We start from the raw sequence: 22,382 nt of genomic DNA on the forward strand, positions 1-22,382 counted from the left end.
TGCTAGCGTGATCTATGCTGTTTGGCTTCTTTCATGTTGTGGCAGATTTGGATTTCACGCTGCAACTTGTATTTGAATAGAATCAAATGGTGGTTTCAGACGCTCCTAGTTCAGCAGATGGACATGCCAGAGCTCATGGTTCTATTTTAATCTGGTGTGATGTGAGCTGTGGGTAGAAGAAGGTAAAGGAGGGTTGGGTTATGTGTTTTTGGATCATACAGGTTGTGTGATAGAAGATGGATAGTGCATTATGGGAGAATCTTTGGTGTTGAGGAGACAAGCTTTAAAAGAAGCCCATGAGTGTAGATTTGATTCCCTGCATATTGAGGTAGATAATGAGCAAGTGGCATGGTTTACTATCTTAGGGGCGTGGGGATGTATTGCCTTTAGCGGATTTTAATTTGCTGATCGCGCCACGTAAGCAAAATATGATCGAATGGTTGAGAATCAAATGGCAGGATTTACTTGTAAATATTAATTTTTATTTTTACAATTTAAGAGTATAAAATTTACCAATTTACACAATGCGGTCCCTCATATACCCGATTCCCAAATCCCTCTCTATGCTCTTCTGAAAGGGATTGCATGGAATCCATTACACGGACTACTTTTCCAGCTTCCTTCGGCTCAATAGAAGAATCAAAATTCAGCCTTCTCGGTACAAGGTCACCGGACTCCTCCAGGATCTCTTACGAGGTGGCGGTGCCAACATCAACTCACCTGGGCATGGCACAAATGGATCAAAAACAGCCTCTTTCGGCGTCTTCGGGCTAAGGTTGGAACCTGCAACCTCATTTGTTCTTGGCGAAGATGGGACCCAAGTCATAGGAGACTTGAAATCAACTTGGACTTGTCCTTCTCTCTACCCGAATCAAGCGTAATAGGCCCAACAGTAGCTTTGCCATCGGCGATACTCTCAAAGTTCATAGATTCGAAAACCCTAATCATCGCCAGTGGAGATTTTTCCCATGATGAATCTTTCTTGTTCCTTCTTGTCCAAACAAGCTTAAGCTCCATGTATGGAAGAAAACAAGAACTTGAAAGGAATAAATAATTGAAACCCAATCTCTTAGCTAATAAGTTCGTTCAAATCTAAAATCTGATAGATAAGCAAAAACTGAAATGTGAGTGATTTCTATATCCTAGCCTAAACCAACAGAACTCAATTGTGAAAAAATGGGTAGAGAGTACTGTATCCCGATAGAAAACCCTAACCTAAGTACAAATCGAGATGAATTCTCTTATTTGAAACTTGCTCGAAAACCCTAAAACACGGGAAATACAAAATATCACACATGAAAGTTGGAGCCCTAATTAAGAATAGGAATCTCCTTTCAAACAATAATGCGTAAATAGAGAGATAGAACTGTAAATTTCGAGATAGATGGTGGAAGATAAATAAAGGAATTAAAACGGAACAAGAGCTTAGGTTAAACACGTTTCAAATCTTAGATGATCTTGGCTTCTTCTACTACCTAAAAACACGAATGAATATATCAATCAGAGAAAAGGAAGAGAGGTAGAAGAAACGGATGGAAAAGCTCTAAATCGAGTGCATCTCAGTCGGGGAACACCAGAGAGTTGTTTTGTGAATTTCAAAAATTAATTGAGATTTTGTAAAATAAAAAATTTATATTTACATTTACATCCCCACACTTTTATTCACAACCATTGGATTCTTATTTGCACATGTGGCTCGATCACAGCTTGTTTCTGCCACAAATAAAAATCCGCCTCTAGCTGTGTATGATATTTTGGATGATGTTCTTCTTCTCGGTTCTTTGTTTCATTTTGCAATTTCGGTTGTATTGAAGGAGGCGACAACTGGATTACTGATTTCTTGGCAAGGAGGCTCTATCGATTCCATGCACGATAGTTTGGCTAGGTATCCGATCCCTATTATGAATGACTTACAATTGATAGTTTGTATATATATATATATATATATATATATATATATATATATATATATATATATATATATATATATATATATATACACACAGAAATATGTATATATTTGGCTTTGGTAAATTTACTTTTTGGTAAGGTTTTGATGGCTTCAATCATGAAACCGAAACTGCACTGAATGACAACATGAAACCGAAACTGCACTAATTTTATCCGATGTCTCTGACGAATGAAGATTCAACGTGATTTCGGTTTCTAATCGACAGCTGGGCTGGAATGCTTGACTGGCTTCAAAACTATAAGACTGTTACTACCTTCCCTTCCATTAGACTCCAAAGGTCTTGAATCCATAAACTACGGCATGCCGTTTCCGTGATATCTATCTCCATTTCCTCAAAAACATCCAACACAGAATCTGAGAGTTTAAAGCTTGTGAGTCTTCCTAGATTGATTATCTCTATCTACTCGTCTTATGTTTCTTTGTCACTTCAGTCTAGCGGCTTTAACCCAGAATCTAGATTATAAACTCCAGAAAAGGGTAAACAAGATATCATTCTCATATCAATCTTTTTGCTTCATAATCTGTTGGAAACATCTCTTTTCTTCATAAACTTCCATTCCAGTGACCCACTATCTCCATGATCCTGTCTTTTTTTCTTTTTGTGCTATCAATCTTATATCCACAAACCCAGTTACTTTGTTGATTGATAAAGGAAGCAATTAAAATACCCATATGTTGAAACTCCTCTGGAGGGTATAAATCTTCCAGAAGTGGGCACTGGTTGGACGGACAGCAGAGCCCAGCGAGCTTCGGATGGGAGGTCTGTGATTGTTGGATTTGTTGCGTTCGTTATACCAAGAAGGTGAGAAGTTCTGGAAGCTATCAATCCTTCCATGGCGACGCAAATCATGCAATCAAGGGCTTTAACAATAGAGGATGGGAAGGAACCTTCTGCCTTACCCAAGACAACCCAATCGAGGGTTTCCCCACTCAGGATCTTACAATTCTTTGGGTTGTTTCTTGTTCTGGGTCTTGGATTTTCTGTAATTAGCATGTTTATGATCCGTTACTGGGGAGTTCCAAATGCTGTTAACGCAGCAATGTCTGAGTACACGCCCTGTTTGGATGAATCTGGTATTCTAGAGCGTTGGATCAGGCCTCCGTCTAATCTGATGCACAGTATGACTGATAAGGAGCTGTTCTGGAGAGCATCACTTGTTCCTCAAGTCAGCGAGTATCCATTTACTAGAGTTCCCAAGATTGCTTTCATGTTCCTGACAAGGGGGCCCTTGCCGCTTTCACCTATTTGGGAGAAGTTCCTCAGCGGCCACGAAGGGCTCTATTCAATTTATGTTCATTCACTGCCATCTTACGAGGCCAAGTACCCATCCTCTTCAATTTTCTATCGGAGGCAAATCCCAAGCCAGGTATCACTTCCATGTTTCTCTGTTCATTTATAGCAGTAAAGTATTTTTTTAAGTGAGAATGTAGTCTTTATGATGTTTATCAACCAATAATTGTATTGCTCTGCTTGTTTCCAGGACAAGGGATCTACAGATCTCGAAGCCCATTCTAATCTGTGCCCATTTATTGTTCTTAACATGCTGAATTATGCTGAATACTTTTGAAATAGCAGCTTCCCTTGAATATCTAGATTTTATCATGGAACGTGCCCTGTTGGCTGATTAATAGCTCTAGTTCTTTCTATGGCCTAGGATTTCGAAGCATAACCTAAGAGAGTTAACTTTTTTGTGATTAATACTTGTTGTAGTTCTTCCATTTCTCCCTCTTTGATGACAGTTTCTCTGTAAAACATTTGTTTTCATACTGCTAATCAGCCAATCATAGGTTTGAAAACATGACATGAAAACCTAGGCACCAGTGCACTAGTTACGACTTACAACTTGGGCTAGTCCCTCCAAAAGGATTACTACTCCATGGTTCTATGGTACATGGATGCTAAGTACAGTACTTTAGAGAATGTCATCATGATTTTTTCATGTTAGTGCTCAATATCTGTAAGGATTGAAGTGACTTTTTTTCAGGGCATTTTATTATTTCCATCGTGCATGGAAGATGATTCAAATTAAAGAACCTTTTATGTGGTTCAACATCTTTGTGGCTGTTGATTCTTATAAAAAGGTCACCAGAGGATTTGTGGCTGTTGATTATTATAAAAAGATCACCAGAGGAAGATTTGATTTTGGTGAACTTGGTTTTGAAGACTTGTCTGTTAAAGCCTAAAGTAGGCTGTTAGTTGCCTAGGCACTTCAAAGCAAATAGTAATCTGAATGATAAGGCCTCTAAGCTTGGGAGAAAGGGCAGATAGTTCTTTCTGAGAAACCAATTGATTTTGGGGTTTAATTTTGCATAACTATGTTTTAAACTATGTGATTGCCTGGAAACCAGGAAAAGAATCATGTTCCTTGTGTTATATCCTTGCCAAATGTTACATTTCCATAGCCATATCTCACTTCACCTGGTTTATTCTCTTCCTTTTAATAGAGCTGCCAATAAAGGGCCCAACATTTGGCAATGCTTAGGCTCCAAGGAGAGGAGTTTTAAAATGCCTGGACTCCTTCCCCCCCCCCCCCCCCTTCTCTATCTTTCCAGTTACGAAGTACTTTGGAGCCTAGTTCTTGGGGAACCTCACTTGTGATCGTTGTTTTATATATATATATATATATATATATATATATATATATATATATATATATATATATATATACATATATTTGTTCTCAGACCATATAGTTCAATATTTTTATTTTCTAGTAAGCTCAAGAAATGGAAACAACTTAGGAGAAAGATGCTCGGTAAGTCAATGAAGCATAGCTAACACTGATTTCTTTCTGTTGTACTAAGCTAACTACACGATTTCCTGCTACTGGATAGTTAGGCCAAAGCCTTTGGATTTTTCTATTCATCATGGTTGGCCGTGGGCTGAACTGGTGAGTTAGCCTAACCTATAAAGTATCAGGTTAGTATGTGAATAACAGCAGAATAAAAGATCTTTTTATCTGAAAGCATGGGCCAACCAACAGTCCAAGATCAGGTAATTGAGTAGAGGGGTCCCAGGGGGATATTCATCTTAGATTATGGAATGTGGTAACTGGATTAAGAAATAATAGATGGCACTCCAGGTATCTCACCCTTTACCTCCCATCTTCTCGAATGAAACATTCATTTAGCCGGACACTAACAAACAATTGCCTGGGGATTTTTCTGCTGAATCATATTTTCTTTATTTTTCTTCCAAGGCCTGGGATCTTTTTGGCAGCAGCTGATGAACTTGTAAGGATTAAAGAACCCCTATCTTTTCATGGATTTGATTATAGTCTATGGAAAAGGTAGTGCAAATTCCTTAAATCTTGAGACCTCCCAAAGGAGAACCATCTTTGTAGCTCCCTTGATGAGTCCGTGCACTGGAGTTAGGTGGTCCTCAGGTCCCATCTTGGGATCGACTGAGAGCCGCTGCATTTTGAAACCAACATAACATACTAGAGGATTTAGAACTCAATTTACCCATTTCTTGTACAAGCTGCTCGATGGAGAGAAAAAGTCCTATGATATTAAAAATTCCAAAGATGTAAACGTAGCCTCCTCAGGAAAGGCCAGTGGATGATGTGGTTATAACAATTTCCTTAAGCACATTTAGGAAGGAGGATCACTACCTGACCCCTCAGTGAACTGTTTAAATGCGATCAAATTTGTTAAACAAAATAAAAATTGCTCATTCATGGGGATATCTCTACCCTAGACCTGTTTTGGGATCCATTTACCTGATACTAATAGCTGACTATGTGAATCGCTGAGCTTGGTCTTAGAATGATACTGGTTTGGATTGACCTGCTTGATGTGGATGTTGTATCAGATAGAATCTTGGTTTTGCTTGTCACTGGGCATTTTAATCATTGGTATATTTGGAGTCATAGTGGTAAACTAGGTATAACTTATTGAGATATCTTGACAACGGTATGCTGAAACTACAAACAGTGGCATTGCTATGGTCTCTTGTTTTGCAGAAGAAAATGATTGACCTTTTCTTGGCCCATCAAAATATTGTGGCTGTTACTTGTTTTTCATAAAATTGTAATAACTCTAGATGACTATCTTACAGATTTTCCATGAACATGGTGTTGCAAATATGCAGTTAATTCACCTAAATGTACTTATTTTTACTGTGACAAGCTTTGGGTTTTTGAGTATATAATTATATATATGTGGTGGACTATACTCTGATATGGGTATAGGTTAGTGTAGAGTGTTAATTAGAGTATTGTCTTCGTTTTCTTTATTCTAGTTGTTATGAAGTGTTTTAGTTAGGATGAATTAGATTCTAGTAGTTCAGCCCTGTTTTGAGTCAGTTTTCTTTACTATTTTGGTTCCTTAGCTAATCTTATTAGTTAAAGATTGGGCATGCCCTTTCCTTTTAGCATCAGAGTCTGTTATTGAGTTATGTATTTAATTTGTGAGAGAGGCCAGCAGTGTCACAAACTTTGATTAATGAAAACCTTCTATTGCCCCTGATATTGTCCTAGATTGGTAGGAGATCAACTAGGAGCCAATTTTCTCCAAGGATCTGTTCTGAATACATAGTTCAAGTTGGGTTTGGTCAAGTTTAAGATTATGGTTTGATGTGTTCGTTATACTAGGTGTTAGAGATAATGAGATATAATATGATGTAAAAGGATGGGGGGAGTCCTCCTATTGTAGTTTCCTTATTGGTTTAAGTTTTGGTTGTTAGTGGCCTAATCTAAATGAGTTTCCTACTAAGCTTTAAGCTTAATTTGGTAAGAGTTAGGAGTTATATTTGAGTGTATTTCCTTTTGTAATTCTATTTTATTTTGTTATAAATATGTGTTTGTTAGTACAGTAAAACACACAGCTTCTATCACCCAGCCTTGTTTTCCAATTATTCTCCTCTTCTCTCTCAATTTCTCTTTCTTATTCTGTCTACCTAGTACTTGATATAGATCTTGGGATTGTTTACACGGTATCAGAGCAGAAGTAACCAGTACTTATTTGTCCTTGAGTGAGAGTCGTTTAGGTTTCTGGTTTGAAGAACTAGACCCTAGTTCAGTGAAGGGTTACCATAAAGTTTTAACTCGGGAAATCATATATGTTTTTCTTGGTCTCCTTCTATAATAGGGGTAACCGCTATCTAAAAGTGTTTCTCGTGTTTTGAGTTTGGGTCAATAGCTATTTTTCTCATAATTGCAGAGTGCTTTTGTTTTGCTGTTGTTTGGAAGTTTTCGCTGTTGAGTCATCATTTGGGGTTTCATCTTAGAGAACCTGTAGTGAGAGAAGGTTTGAGAGGCTGTGATTTGAATTGTTATTTTCAGTTTCCAAATTCTCTGTTGAAATAGTTTCTCCTTTGTTTCTGTTGCTGCCTATGATTTTTATCGAAGATGAAGGTGGTAAACAGGTTTGGAATTGAGACGAACGGTAGAAAATAGAACGGTGAGAGAAAAGGAAGGTGAGAGAGAGTCAGTGGGGAATACTTTCCAATTATGAGCCTTTTCTTAAGGACAACTTATTTAATGATAATCGAAAATTCAGTACAATGTTTTATGACTTCAGAAAATTCGGATATAATTACGATGTTGCCATTATATTCTTTGACTTCTTTTATTTCTTTTCCTTTTTTTTAAGGACAACTTATTTAATGATTATTTCCTACCTTAATTTGTGGCCATTGAGAGTATTCTCCTTCCAAGTTTACCCTTTGGCTTTTGTTTGTGTTTCCTTTTGGATATTTTGTTAATTATATTTATGCCATTCCTATTTGTGTTTTGTGATATTTACTAATTTGCCATTCTTTTCCTTTATCTACCAATAATCCCTTAAAAAATTCTGATATATTATGATGTTGCCATTATCTTAATTTGGCAGACATCACACGCGTTTGGGATTTTATTTGTCATTGTGTGAGGTTGATTTAAGAAATTGAGATTTTATTCAGGGGACCTTTTGTTATGAAAATTCTTGAGATATTTGTCATTTGAGGTGATTATTAGTTGCTTTTGGTCAGTGTAAGATACACAGGAGAGGGAGATTGAAGATGTCAATTACAAGAAACTTTTTCTGAATTTTAATGGACTCAAGGGTGAGTCTGATGAAGTGAAGTTTTTGTGTAGCCATTGTGTCAGGTACTTAACTAGTGTGCCATAAGCTCCGAAGCTAATGGAACAACTTGAGTCAAATCCTCTAACTTATCCAATACTAGGCTGGCCCAATCTAGCGCCCATACATCAAACTGGGCCCCATTAGGGACATAAAATACCACCACGCTTCTGCACTCGTTGTCCTCGACGACTCTCACTCTAAGCAGCTCGCACTTTGGTGGTAAGTAGCTCTCTCCAAGTGGCTGCACTTTGCTCTCTCGATTTTTTTTAAAGGCGATAGGTAGCCCTTCTCCTAGGGAGCACTTTCTGGGATTCGAACCCTTGATGTGGTGCAAACTCTGATACCAAATGTTAGGTAGTTGACTAGTGCGCTAAAAGCTCCAAAAGTGATGGAACGAGTTGAGTCAAGCCCTTTAACATATCTCATGCTAGGCTGGCCCAATCTAGCGCCCAAACATCAAATTAGGCCCCATTATACACATAACACATTGGGAGATGCACTTTGATGATTTTTTTTTTTGTGCATGCATTGGCATTGCAATTTTATGGACTTTTATGTAGCCGTTAGAGTGCTACATTTGGTGGAATTTTCGTAGCTGTTAGGTGTTACATTTGATGGATTTTTCTATTGCCGCTACATGTCGCGTTTTGAGGCCTTCATTAGTAAAGGTGTTTGATGTGCTCATTGGTTGATGTGAAGACATGGATTTACACTTGTTGATTGAGTTGCTGATTTGAGCTTGTTGGTGTCTAGTTGCTACATGGTTCAAGACTAGTGCTGTCTTTCAAGTTTATTCTTATTTGTCCAAGTTGGGGCATTCTTTGTGTATACTCTAGCTTGAGGAGGGAGTGTTAAAGATAATGAGAGATAATATGATGTAAAACGATAGGGGGAGTTCCCCTATTGTGGTTTTCTTATCGGTTTAGGTTTTGGTTATTGGTGTCCTAATCTAAGTGAGTTTTCTTCTAAGCTTTAAGCTTAATTAGGTGAGAATTCAAAGTTATACTTGAGTTATATTTCCTTTTGTAATTATATTTCGGTTTATTATAAATATGTGCTTGTCGGTGTAGTAGAACACAGATTCTATTTTCCAAACCTGTTCTCCAGTTATTCTCTTCTGCTCCCTCAATTTATCTTTCTTCTTCTCTCCACCTAGTACTTGTTACTGGCCTTGGGATTACTATAGGCAAGTGTTGGGGGGTCTATAAGTGAAGGCTTCTTGATGTTTGGATGATTGGTTGATGCTACATGAGATTTAGGTCTTGGGAAGGTTTCTTGGGGACAATGCAAGGGTTGAGATGGTTGGGAGGATTTTGAAGTTTTTGGCAACTTGGTATTGCCATGAGATGTTTGGGATGAATCTGGTTGATTTCTTTGGGATTGGGGAGAAGATTGTTTTGGGTTTTGATGTATAGGACTTGCTTATTGATTTGGGTTCTTGGGTGGAGAAAATTGGGGGTGTATAAGATTCATTTCTTGATTTGGGTTCTCTTGATGCAGCAGTCTGTTTTGATAGATATCTTGAATACAGATTGAATCTTAAACTAGAAATTGAATATAAAGAAAACTTAAAAACTTGAAAGAGTGCATCAACATGACTGGCCTTGAACCATCTAGGAGTGGATTGCATCAAAGACCAATCTGACCAATGAACCCGCTGGCTTTCACACTGCAAGGTGTTGTTGGATCAAACACCAGTCCCACCAGCCTTGGTCAGACACAAGACTAAATCCTCACTGGAGAAGAAGAGGTTAGCAGAAAAAAGCTTTCATTAATATCAAGATTCCTGTTTAATACTTGCCTTCCTTACAACATTACATATAAGACTGAAGAATAAACTCCTACACTGAAAAGGAAAAGCCTAACACAACCTAAACTTATTAGTGATGTAAACCCCAGTTCCAGGGTTAGTCTTCAGGGTCAATCCAAATGAACCAGCAATAAAGTTAGGGTTTTACAACCCTGTGGTTGAGGAATAGGGGCTGATTTGGGAGATCTAGGGTTTTGGGAAAGGGTTGGCAAAGGTTTGGGTAGGGCGACAGATCTAGGGCTTGTGGAACTTCAGTTTTGAGCCTTGCTGTAATTTATAATTCAGAACTGAAATTCAGGTTTATGGTTTAAGAATTTCAGGGTTTGGTGGAAATTCGTGTTACGGTTTTTAGGGGGGTGGCTAGGGTTAGGGTTAATGTCAAAGGCAAAGGAGGAGGGGTACGGGATGATTCTAAAACGAAATAGGTTATTGGATGATTGAAAGATATGAGTGACAGCAGTTTAGGGTTTCTAGGGTGTGGTGAAGAATATGAAGTCTGTAGTTAGGTTATTTGATGCATTTGATACACTTGCTCTTCATTTATATGCCTTAAAGGTTCTATATTACATGTTGTATAACCTTGCATTCCCTAATCCTACAACATTTCGGTTTCACACTATGGGTAGACTTAGAAATCACACATAGGGTTGTTTTCTGTCAAATCCAAGGCCACCAATGTATTCAAAAGGCCTTAAATATTATATATACCAACTTTCAACCCAATAAGGATCCTAAAACTCACCGAGATGGGTCACCGAGTTGACGCCAAAAAATTGTATATCTCGACCGAGATCTCGCTCGAGAGCGCAATCTTCTACCATGGTTAGGCTACCACCCTAGGCCTTGTTTCAGCCTTTAGTGTGATCCTGAATTTGGTCCACATCAATTAGGTAACTTAAACTAACACTGATACTGAAATATACTCAAAACAAAAGCTTAAAGAAAACATTTTAAAAAAGAATATTCCCTAAACCAAAGCAAAGTTGAACTACTGATTCAAGCCAGAAAAATTGGTTATTTAAAATACGAAAATGAACTTAGCATGGGAAATAAAATTACTATATAAATCCCATTAGAACCTAAAATCACCCATATTTTAGGCTAATAGGATCTCAATTTTCAGATGATGAAATTACTACTATGTTGTGGAAATTAAGTATCGATGCTGAAATTGAAAGATGAAATTACTACTGTGTTGTGGAAATTAAGTATCGATGCTGAAATTGAAAGATGAAAATTTTAGAACACACAATTGCAGGGTACTGAAATGCAAGTCCTCCCAACTCCGACAGAAACCCATGGCCCAACTCCTCACTTAATACTCCAAAAACTACCACCCCCTCTCACCTCTTACCCCTTAATCAGAATTATTCTTCCTTGCCCAACCGTTTCCCCTCTCAGCCAACCAGCTGGCCACATGTCCTCACCAGTCACCTAACTCATCTATTCTATTAGGTCCATTCTATTATTGTCCATTAGTGGACTATCAGTACTCCCCCCTGGAGTAGCACCTTGTCCTCAAGGTGAAATTCTCTGTAAAGCTTCTCAATCTCAAAGAAAATCTCCCAAACGTTCTCAGATGATGGCAGGGATCCCACTGAATGGGGACTTCAAGATCTCCTGTTGCTGAATATTGAGTGTCAATCAGTACTTGCAGATAGAGCTGCAACTCCCAATCTTCTGCTAGGCAGAATTGTAATGGCTGTGAAAGAGTATTATTGCCAATCAGCTTCTTGAGTTGGGCTACATGAAACATTGGGTGAACCTTAGATTCAGGTGGCAGCAGGGGCTTCTACGGGACCTGGCCAACTTATTCCACTAATCAATTGGTTAGAACTTGGGGCTCAGTTCCTCATTGGTTCGTTTTGCTAAATTCCTGAGTCAGAGGGCTGAATACATAGGAAAACCAGATCTCCAACCTCGAACTGCACCTCCTTTCAATGGCCATCATAATAGTGCTTTTTACGGTCTTGAGCTCTAAGCAAGTTAGTACTCAGCTCATTGAGAATGTGATTCCACTGTCGTAAGTAGTTATCAACTTCATCCGCCTTTGTTCTCTTAGTTTCCCAGCGATACAATACTGGCGGGTCTCTTCCAATACAGCTTTAAAAGGTTTCATCTTGGTTGTGCTTTGGTATGTGGTATTATACCAGTAATGTGCCCAACGGAGCCATGTGCATCCGTCCTTCGGTTTCCCAAGGCAAAAGCAGCATAAATTAAGTTTTCAGGGGTGCGATTCACCACCTCAGTTTGGCCATCTGTCTGTGAATTTTAAGCACTACTGAACTTTTGTTCGGTACCAGAAATGTGGAACAATTCTGTCCAAAAGTGGCTGAGGAAGATTCGATCTCTATCAGATACAACGGACCGGGGGATTCCTTGTAGTTTTACTACTCCTCTACCGAACACCAATGCTACATTCTTTGCTGAATAAGGGAGAGTTAGAGCCATGAAGTGAGCATATTTGGTCAAGCTGTCGACTACCACCTGGATTGAGTCTCCCTCTTTTGCCTTGGGCAGTCCCCCTATGACGTCCATACTTATGACTTCCCATATTCAGTCTGTTGCGGGTAAGGGCTGGAGCAACCCTCCTGATAACGTGGATTAGTGCTTACTCAGCTGAAAAATATCACAAGCAGCTACAAAGCACTGAACTGTGATATTTGTTCCCATCCAATGAACTACAGATGCAACCCGCCTTAGGTTGCAGGAACCCTGAATAACCCTGGAAGGGTGTGGAATAATACTCTGCTAGGATAGTGGGTATGAGGGTGGAGTCTTTGACCAGCACCATCTGTCCCTTATAGAATACTGTTCCTTCCTGCAACTTATAGTGTGCTGTAAGCCCCTTCGTCAAATCTTGTGTTACCTTTTTGTACCCTTGTATGGTTTCAAACCTCTTCATCTATCTTCTCTCCTTCACTTCAAAAAGCAGGCGAGATTGTGCATAGGTGCATAGGGCTCCATCAGGTTCTTCCTTAAGAGTGTTGGTGTGTTGTGTGGTTGGTTTTTAGATTTGCATGGTGCTTAGAGTGTATGAGTGAGTGAAAATGCATTCTTTTGTCCATCCTTCCCATCCATCAAATGAGCACAATGCAAACTACATGTTGATAGTTACTTTTGTTCTCATATCACTGAGGCCATTATACATTTTGCTTTTCTATTGACTTTTCTTCAGGTCTATTTTTCAAAGTTAATTGGCTGTGCTACCATAACCGCTAGAAGGATGACATGCCCAACCTTCTTGTGTCTGGCATGACATGATATGATATGCAATACCTAGCAACACTGCAGCCTTTTCAACTTTCTGAACTAACTTTTCAATATGCTTTCTGATTGTTGGCTATTGTTGCCCTTTTCCTTGATGAATGTTGCTTACTTCCCCCCACCCTTTTGAAACAGAATGACTAAAAAAATAATTCAAAGGATGGATATTCATTAACATGGACTCCAAAAACTGTATTTGGGTGGTCAGCCTGTCAAAATATGATTTTCTTTGGATTAGAGTTGTTGGAAATAAGGTAAGAATTGACCGTGTTGTCTTGACTATGTCTCCAGATAGAATCGACCGTGTTGTTTTGACTATGTCTCCAGATCCAGTGATTGTTATGTTGTAAACTTGAGCATCACTGAGCATGCTGTTCTGCATCTTCATGGTTTTTCAGCAACTTCCTTTCTGTTACAAAGCTTTGCTTTTTCTTTCTTTGCAGGTATCTGAGTGGGGCAGGATGAGCATGTGTGATGCTGAGAGAAGACTTCTGGCAAACGCATTGCTTGATGTCTCTAATGAAAGATTTGTACTTGTGTCGGAGTCTTGCATTCCTGTCTTCAACTTCAGCATCGTCTATGATTACCTATTGAGATCCAGGTATAGTTTTGTTGGTGCATTTGATGATCCTGGGCCCTATGGTAGGGGACGTTACAATCCAAACATGGCACCTGAGGTAAACATCATGCAGTGGCGCAAAGGGTCCCAGTGGTTTGAGGTTAACCGTAGACTTGCAATTCAGATAGTGGTAGACAACAAATTCTATCCGAAGTTTGAGGAGTTCTGCAGACCAGCATGTTATGTAGATGAGCACTATTTTCCTACGATGCTTTCCATTCAGGCACCACATCTCTTAGCAAATACGAGCCTCACTTGGGTGGACTGGTCAAGGGGTGGTGCTCATCCAGCTACTTTTGGGAAAAGCGATATTACCGAGGGTTTCTTGAAGAGGATCGTTGAAGGACAAAGCTGCCTTTATAATGATCACCCCTCTACTGTCTGTTTCCTTTTTGCCAGGAAGTTTTCTCCAAGTGCTTTGGAGCCTTTGTTACAGCAGGCACCAAAAATTTTTGCTTATTGACTTTTGATCATTGAGGAACTTCATTGCTTAATAGAAACAGAAGTTCTAGTTGTATAAAATGGGATCTGGTAGAGCAAATGTTCCTTGTGCCTTACATGTTGGACGGCTCCTCCGAAATGCTCTATGCTGCATCACATGATACTGAAGAGACTGGTTATGACATGCTTTTATGTGTATGATGCCTTCCATTGCAGACTGACAGTAGACATTGTCCATGATATTTTGCTCTCCTTTAAGTACTCCAGAATTACACAGGTATCACTGTATAAGCGATTTTCAGATGTACAAACTTCGAGTTACCTGGTTATAGTATTCGACACCCATTCTTGTATTAACTTTTTTCCTCTTTTCTAATTTCTAACTGTACTATAGTACTGTTACATCTGTGTCCTGTGATATTATGGGTAATTTTAGGTGACTAAACATCTGTAAGTATTGGTAATGTTGCAATTGTGTTCTTGTATCGATCAAGTGATTTTTCTGTCTGAGGTTTATCCAAGGTGGCTGGCTTTTTCCCTTTGCCATTGTCCATGTTTGAGATGGGCAGGGATTCCTAATCAGACATCAGACATTCTCTATTGCACAACTGTTTATTCCTTTTTTCACAACTTCTAAAATCTAGATTGGTAAATAAATTCAGATCAACCTTGCCACTTGGTTGGCAAATATTTAACTGCATTGTACTGGAAGACTGTGGGAGCTTCATGAACTCATTTCAGGTCCTCTAAATGAATTTGAAATTTTCTGAAAGCTTCTCTTTTTTTTTTTTTAAATCTTATCAATGCTTTCATATCCTAGGTTTTAAATACTTGAATCCTGCCATGGATCAGCAACTGAGGATATTCAATCATCTGATCCTGATTTGGATTGGCTAATCCTACCTGGTCCACCCTTTATCCAGGTGAAACATGATGGATATAGCAGGAAAGACTGTTCTAAAATATGCTGGAACAACAGTGAAAAAGCTTGAAAATACTACTGTAAATTAATATCCAGAAAATACATGCTGCTGCTTGTAATTGGAGCTGAAGTTGAGGGAAGATTTAAGCAATTGCCTTGATATAATTGCAGATTTCTTCTTCTATACTGAGTTTGCTTGTATTTATTTTTGATTAATTAGGTGATGATGTTGATGATATGTTTGAAACTGCATCCACAAGAACCTATTAGCAAGTAGGAACATGTATGTTCCCCTGAGAAGTTTCAACTACTACTTTTGAGAGCTGGAATCTGAATTCTGTTTCATTCTTACCAGAGAAGGAAAATAGAGTTGGGCCTTCCATCTTTTAATGGTCTTCCAAAACAGCTTTGCTTCTCAATAATTGGGAGAACATTCAACTAAGACTGTTCTAGCCCAATCATGTATAATGCTGTGTTGCAGGTAATCATGGACCTGGAAGTGCTTAGCTGGATTATGCATGCATGGTTGGTTAATAATATAATTACCATGTGCAGATATAATTATTAATTCATCTGTTGATAATTGCTATGATTATCCACTACTTTAATAAAAGCAGGAAACTATAATTTTTTTTAAATGATGAAGGTTCTCTAGTTATCAAAATTTCAGAAATGGTTGTAAGGATATGGAACCCGGTTCAATCTTGGGTTGTCCTCAATCTTTGGTTGAAGACCTAGAATTTTAAAAAATAAATGACAGTTGTCTATTTTGATATAAATACATTTAGGAGGGAGGTCCATTTCTTACCACTGACACAAAAGTAAAATTTTCGGTTCATGTGGGTGGACCAGATCGATTCAGTCTTTGCTTAAATTCAATATTAATTAGTGAGTTCTTTTGTTTGTTTTTATTATTAATAATATTATTTTATAAGGTAACGGTTGAAGAGTGAAGACAAAATAGCCAACCTTGTTTTGGTAGATTGGCTATTTTGAAAGAGAGACCATGTGAGTTGTGGAGTGTGGACTGTGTGAAGTTTGGGGTTCTATGATTAGCTATAAACTTTATATAATTTAGAAGATTATGGAGGGATTATAATTGGTAAGCAATAGGTTAGAACACATCACATTCCAAATAAATCAGTCATGAAGGAAGGAGGGCCCTACCCAACTTGTTTAATGAGTTAGGCTGTCTTTTCTTCTATTCTAATTTTTGTTTTTCTTTTTTAACTATAAATTCTATAATTAGATAAGAACCAAAACTTGAATGAATGAGAAAAGGAAAGTTATAAAGGGTGTAGTTGTGAAAGGTAAAAGAACTTCTTTATTTTGGAAATTTCTTCGTTAGGCTTGAGCTTGACCTAATTAAATTAGACATTTAATCTTGAACCAAAACTTAAATCCAAATCCAAACTACAGAATGATAATCCATATTTTTGCTCTATTTTTGCGTCTAAACCTTGTCAAACAATCAACTTTGACCAACCCCTTGGACAAAGAATTTTAAATCCAGACTTGTTTGAAACGCTCAGCCATTAGGACTGAGTCTGCACCCTATTCAACGCAATCTTAATGTGGACAAATGAATTTCTAAATCTAAACTAATTATCTTTAGCCATGATCAAGAGCTAATATCTTCAAAGTAGCCCTTGTTCACCTCAAGTCTATCTTGTCATTTAACCCCGAGGGGTGGCTTAGTTGGCAAAGACCAATGTTTCCACATAGGAGGTCAAGTTCGAATCTCCTTGGGGCTAGGGGCGAAGCCCCGCCTATATTAATTATATAAAAAAGCGCATTGAGGATGTAGTCGTGGTGCGCGCAAGCTGACCCGGATGAACCTCATTCAAAAAAAAAAGTCTACATTGTCGGTACTTAGAAATGCATCTTTCTACTAAATAAGGAGTCGATGAGAGTATAATCTTTTACCCATGGATCAGAACTCGCTATGTCATGTCGCAAACATTTTTACGTCTACTAAATGTATGTGACCTAGTCTAGCTAGCCATGCGATGCATTCATGGGAATTCTTGAAAATGAACTTAGTGCAAAAAACAAAGGAGGGAGAGCGAGGGACCGGGTTTTTCTTTTAAAACAGACAAATTTTTATATATTTTTGGATTAGGGTATTACATAATGTACCATCAGGCAAGATTGAACACACGACCCCTTTACTGGCTGGCCGTCCAACCTGAGATGGTGAGGGGAGTATTCTACCCTACCCTCACTGGGACTTCTCACTTTGTGGTCCTCTATATTATAGTGGGTCCCACCCATTTAAATTACTAATAATTTTCCCATTAGATGAGAATCCGTGTAGAGGATTCTAAATCTGACCAACCCGGCCGGGCACCGCACCAACTGCCACCAACGTGATCTACACAACGAGAAAGTGATTAGCTAACAGTTGTATTTTCTATAAACTATTCCTTATGACCCTGTCACTGATGGACCTCCATTCCATTTCCATTTTTGGCACAATTTATTCCAAACGTTTTCTAGGTTTCATAAATAGTTCATGTCAATGTATCAAAAAAATAAAAAAATAAATAAGAGGCTAGCTTTTGGTTGGGTAGGGTTTTTTTTTTTCTTAATTTAATTTAATTTAATTTTGGTACTAACTGAAATTTTTGTCTTTCTTTTGATGTGTCTGTATTTCATTTCAAGATGATTGGGTAGTTTACTAATTGCTCAAGGACAGTGTCCGTTCATCCGCCCAGGCTTTTGGATACATGATACATGACTGCTTCATATTCGTACATTCCACATGTCACTCATCTAGAGGGCTCAGTGGATGAACAAATGACATTATTGGGCAAAAAAGATATTATTATTATTATTTCATGTAGCATTTTGATAGAAAGATGTATGAAATGACCACAATAACTCTTTGGATCCCAAAACCATAAAAGGATATGAAGATCTAAGTATAATCATGATGCAATAAAGTACCATTCTTTCTTCCTTTTATTGTTGAACAGTTCTACCTAATGTAGAAGTTACCGCTATTAATTACAATTAATTTTTTTTAAATTTGTCTAAAAATAATTAAAACTATATTAATATTACTGAAGCCTAATTGACATGCTTACGTATCTTTTAACTCGTAATAAATTATATAATTAGAAAGATAATTTAGAAAAATTTTAAAGACATCTCATAATTGGTAAAAGGCATAAGGATAGATACGTAAAAACTATACCAAATTAACAGTAATTCACTTTTTTATCTAGAAGATTTTTTTTTACTTTTTCGATTAGAGAAAGAATACTAGTTTGTTTTTCTTTTTCTTCCCAGAAATTTACATGAAAATAAGGGGAAAATTCTTGAAAGTGACTAATGAGTCATGTACAACGAAGCAATTTCCAGGAAAACCACCACCAGACTTTTGACTTCATACTAGTTCTTATTATTTTCAGTTAAGTCATTTTCTATAATATATTTTGGATTCTATTCAATTTAAATAATTCATTTGAGATTAGTATCTTATAGAATGTGTAATGGGCTTGTCCACGCCGCTTGCTTGGAGAGCACTCGCTTTCTATTATTTAACAATTAAATTGGAAGAAATAAGATAACATAAAATTTGTTTTAATTAAAAAGAAAAATGAACCGCAAAAGTTGAACGACGCACGACAATCGCCGTAAAAATCGTGAAAAAGGAACCATTTTTGCTGACTCACCGAAGCAAATTAAAAACATCTAAGGGTATTTTCGTAATATAGACCACAACTAATGTAGTTACTTAAATACCCTTATTCCATTTTCTGCCGTTTGGTAGGGTCTGATTAACCGTCTTAAAATAGGATATATGCCCAAATAAAGTGAAGTAAACGGAGGTCTTCGGATGTTCCCACTTCCCCATGTTCCATAGTGGGGCCCACATATAGCCAGCTGTCGTCTTTCTACGCTGACCAGGATGTCAGTTCGGGCAGTGTCTGCCCCTGCCCGAAATTTCATTCTCGGTTTCACATGGCCGTCTCTTCATCTATAAATACTTTTCTTCACGTTCAGGTCACTACCTTTGATCTGTTCAGCTCAATCGGTCTTGCTTTTCAGAAATTCTTCGGCGAAACCCTTCTTCTTCTTCTTCCTCGCTCTTTCTTCCTCTTTGAAGAAGAAAACCTAAATCAGGAGAAAAGGAGACATGGAAGGTTTCAGCCGAAAAGCTTCGTTCGTTGCTGTCATGGCGGTTGTTCTCGCCGTCTTCTCCTTCATTGGAGATGCTATCGCTGCTGAAGCTCCGGCTCCAAGTCCTACTTCTGGTGCCGGACTCAGTTCCGTCTCTCCTTCTGTCGCTGCTGCTTTCCTTCTATCTTTCCTCGCATTCATGCTCGGATCGTTCAACCGATGAACAATTTCATGATCTGGTACGTCTCTGACTCATCTTCTTGTATTTCATCTTATATATCTACTCGAAGAGAAGTATGGATTTGGATTTTCTTATGAGTTCTTTACCTTTTAGATTTCCTTGTGCTTCGACTGTTTCAGGTTTTTCTATAGGTAGATTTCTTTTTCTTTCGTGATGCGTTTTTCGGATGATTTTCATCTACTGTGGATCGGAGAATGTTAGATTGTTGATTTCGCAAAGGAGACGATCTAGTTCTGCTGTAGCTGCTTTGCCGTTTGAAGAATGCTTGAGTTCTTTTTGTGTTTACTGTATTACGGTTGGTGATATAGGGAATAAGATGTCATAGATGGATGGATGGGAATGGATTGCTTTACTGTTCATGTGTTAGCCGTTCTGTTTAATAGCTACCGTTACACGTAGATATTACAGATGGATTTCGCCAATGTATTGAGAACCTTTTGATACTGATAGATATATTCTTCCCTTTAACGATTCCTAATCTTTTTCTCTCTTTTTATCTTTTGGTGTAATAATAATTTAGTCCAGAGAAAAGTGAGTGATTATTCATTCCGTTGCTTAGTGTTTAAGCATTTTCTTTCTGTTGCATGCGAACCTTCGCTGCAATTCGCTGCAATATGTTGATGATTCGATAAGAAATCTGCAAGAATTAGTATGTTTGTTTTGACGTAGAAGTAGAACTGCGTGTTCTCATTAGTTTTTTCTTTTTCAGTTTTTCGTTCGTGTTAGCTTTATACCATCAACTTTACCCCCTCTCTCTCTCTCTCTCTCAAAAACCCCTTAAAGCCGTAATTCACTGTCAGTCAGTCCAAATGCTTTGAGTCTCCATCGTTTCATTCACGATTCGAGGTATTACTTTTTCTAAGTTAATTATTATTGATAGTGTCGCTGAAAATTGCTCACTTCCTTTGCTTTCGGTCGTCAAACCAAATTCACCCAGTCCAACGTGGCCCCAGCTTCATACATCACAATTGCAATAACTTGAGGAAATGAAAAAATTCTACCCAAAATAAAAATTGAAAATAGTAATAAATACGGCACGAATCCCGAAGTTTTCAATCCCTAACATCATAATTTTTTGAGAATTTTTTTTTTGTAAACTCTTGTGTGCCTACGTAAATGGAAAATATTTCAGATTGTTTATTCTATGGTTTTTGAAAAATTACAAATTATTCACCATTGAAAATATTACCACGAGGGGGAAGTGGGGCTGGTTTTTACCGGCAGGGGAGGATGGATTAAGGGAAAATCCCTTCACCCACTTAAGGGTTAGATAATGTGAGTGAAGTGAAGGGGCATTAGTCATTTTAGTATGGGGAGTATTATTGTCCATCAACATTAAACTTAATGGTCAAAATGTTAAATTTTAATTGTAGGTAATTTATAACTTTTCAAAAAGCCTAAAGTGAGCAATCTAAAATATTTCCCACTTAATTAGACAATCAAGTGTTTCAGCCCAATTTTGGTGAGTGCCTTGAAAAAACCTTTCCAAATTTTATTTTTATACCATCTATCTATTTAATTATAGTTGACTTGTTAGAAATAGGGTCATAACGCCAGTGTAGATCACCTCCCGTCGGGAGCAGTATGTGTTCCCCGCTACTTTTTCACCACAAAATAGAATGTAGAAAAGCTAACTTCTAAGTAATAATAAAGAAATTTAAAGAATTGAGTGCTAGTAGGTCCCACATAGGCCCAGGGGATTGGGGGCCATGGGGCGTGAAGAATATGTGGAGGGAAGGAGGTTTAGACTTAAGACATCCTTAGTCTTTAGGTCTCTATATAAGAAGATGTCTCCACCATGCTAAAAGCATATCTACATCCCAAAGGTCCATTAAAAAAATTAAAGAGTTAACTAGATCATTTGTTAAGAGAGAGAGTGGGGATTTGCATGGGTAGCACTGGCGAGAGAGAGTGGAGGTTTGCAGGAGTTGAAGGTTGTCGCCATACGGTTGCTAGAGTCGGAGGAGGAGCACGCTGTGGTGCTTATTTTTACAATTGAATGAGGGGCATTTTAATATTTTCATAATAATAGGGGTATTAGTCTTTTCATAATAATAGTGGTATATGAGTCATTTGAAGTTACCCACCTTAACGGTCAAGCTTTGACCGTTAACCGTTAAGGTGGGTAACTGGCAACTTAACAAGTTGATGAAAGTGGGCGCCGGCTGTTTAACCTACTTAAGTGGGTAGTCACGAATTAGAAGCCCACTTAAGTGGGCACCTTGCAAAAAACTCAAATTTCTTTCATACAATGCAGATCCATCTAGACCAAGCCCATGATTCAGATTGTTTTTCCTTGGATGAAGAACAATTGAGCTGCTAATCTTCGACCTATTTATGGTTAGGGTTAGGGTTTTCTATGTATTTGAACAAATGACTTTATCTCTCTTTGGATTTGTGGGGTTGTATTCAGATGTTATCCACCGAATAAACTTCTATGAGGTAAGGCATTGTTTTGAAGAAGTTTCTTTGAGTAGTAAAGGATCGTCTGAGGGTTCTTCTCACCGGCGAACCAAATTCAAATTTCAGCTGCCGGTTGGCGATTGGGTTGGACATCGTCCTAGTGCCGATTTTCAAAGAAGAAGATGAGTTACATGAGAGAGAAATTTAGAGTTAAAGGATTATAAATTGTAGACCATTAGACTAGAATTATACACTAGTCATTGATCTAAGGGTTTGCAAGGGGTATATTAGTCCTTTTACAACTAAGACAGTATATGAGTCATTTGAAGTTACCCACCTTAACGGTCAAAATTTTGACCATTCAGTTGGCCGCCATGCAATTTAGTCCATTTAAGTGGGCAATCAGGAATTAGAGGCCCACTTAAGTGGATTCCTCATTGCCCACTTAAGTGGGTGCCATGCAAAAAAAAAACTCAATAGATTTACATTTTTACCTATGTTAAGAAACTA

The 22,382-nt window shown here is 38.0% G+C and overlaps 1 protein-coding gene and 1 long non-coding RNA gene across 2 annotated transcripts; both read left to right on the forward strand.

Annotated features, from left to right (window-relative positions):
- The first annotated feature begins 2,136 nt into the window (after window positions 1-2,136).
- Window positions 2,137-14,852, forward strand: LOC149011477 (glycosyltransferase BC10-like). The gene is made up of 2 exons (XM_089161518.1): window positions 2,137-3,339; window positions 13,562-14,852. Exons 1-2 carry the CDS (start codon window positions 2,806-2,808, stop codon window positions 14,198-14,200), a joined length of 1,173 nt encoding a protein of 390 aa, XP_089017644.1. The 5' UTR covers window positions 2,137-2,805; the 3' UTR covers window positions 14,201-14,852.
- A 4,282-nt stretch (window positions 14,853-19,134) lies between these two features.
- On the forward strand, window positions 19,135-19,947 carry LOC149011478 (uncharacterized). Its single transcript, XR_016174639.1, has 2 exons — window positions 19,135-19,467; window positions 19,589-19,947. It is a non-coding gene; the product is annotated as an uncharacterized LOC149011478 (long non-coding RNA).
- The last annotated feature ends 2,435 nt before the right edge of the window (window positions 19,948-22,382 follow it).

The sequence above is a fragment of the Hakea prostrata genome, chromosome 7 (assembly GCF_041222555.1).
Source record: "Hakea prostrata isolate BN-2017 chromosome 7, UWA_Hpros_2, whole genome shotgun sequence".
Lineage (NCBI taxonomy): Eukaryota > Viridiplantae > Streptophyta > Magnoliopsida > Proteales > Proteaceae > Hakea > Hakea prostrata.

Coding starts and splice junctions, on each gene's coding strand:
- LOC149011477 (XM_089161518.1), top strand. CDS start 2,806: ATGGCGACGCAAATCATGCAATCAAGGGCTTTAACAATAGAGGATGGG. Junction 3,340..13,561: donor GGAGGCAAATCCCAAGCCAG/GTATCACTTCCA, acceptor CTTTCTTTGCAG/GTATCTGAGTGGGGCAGGAT.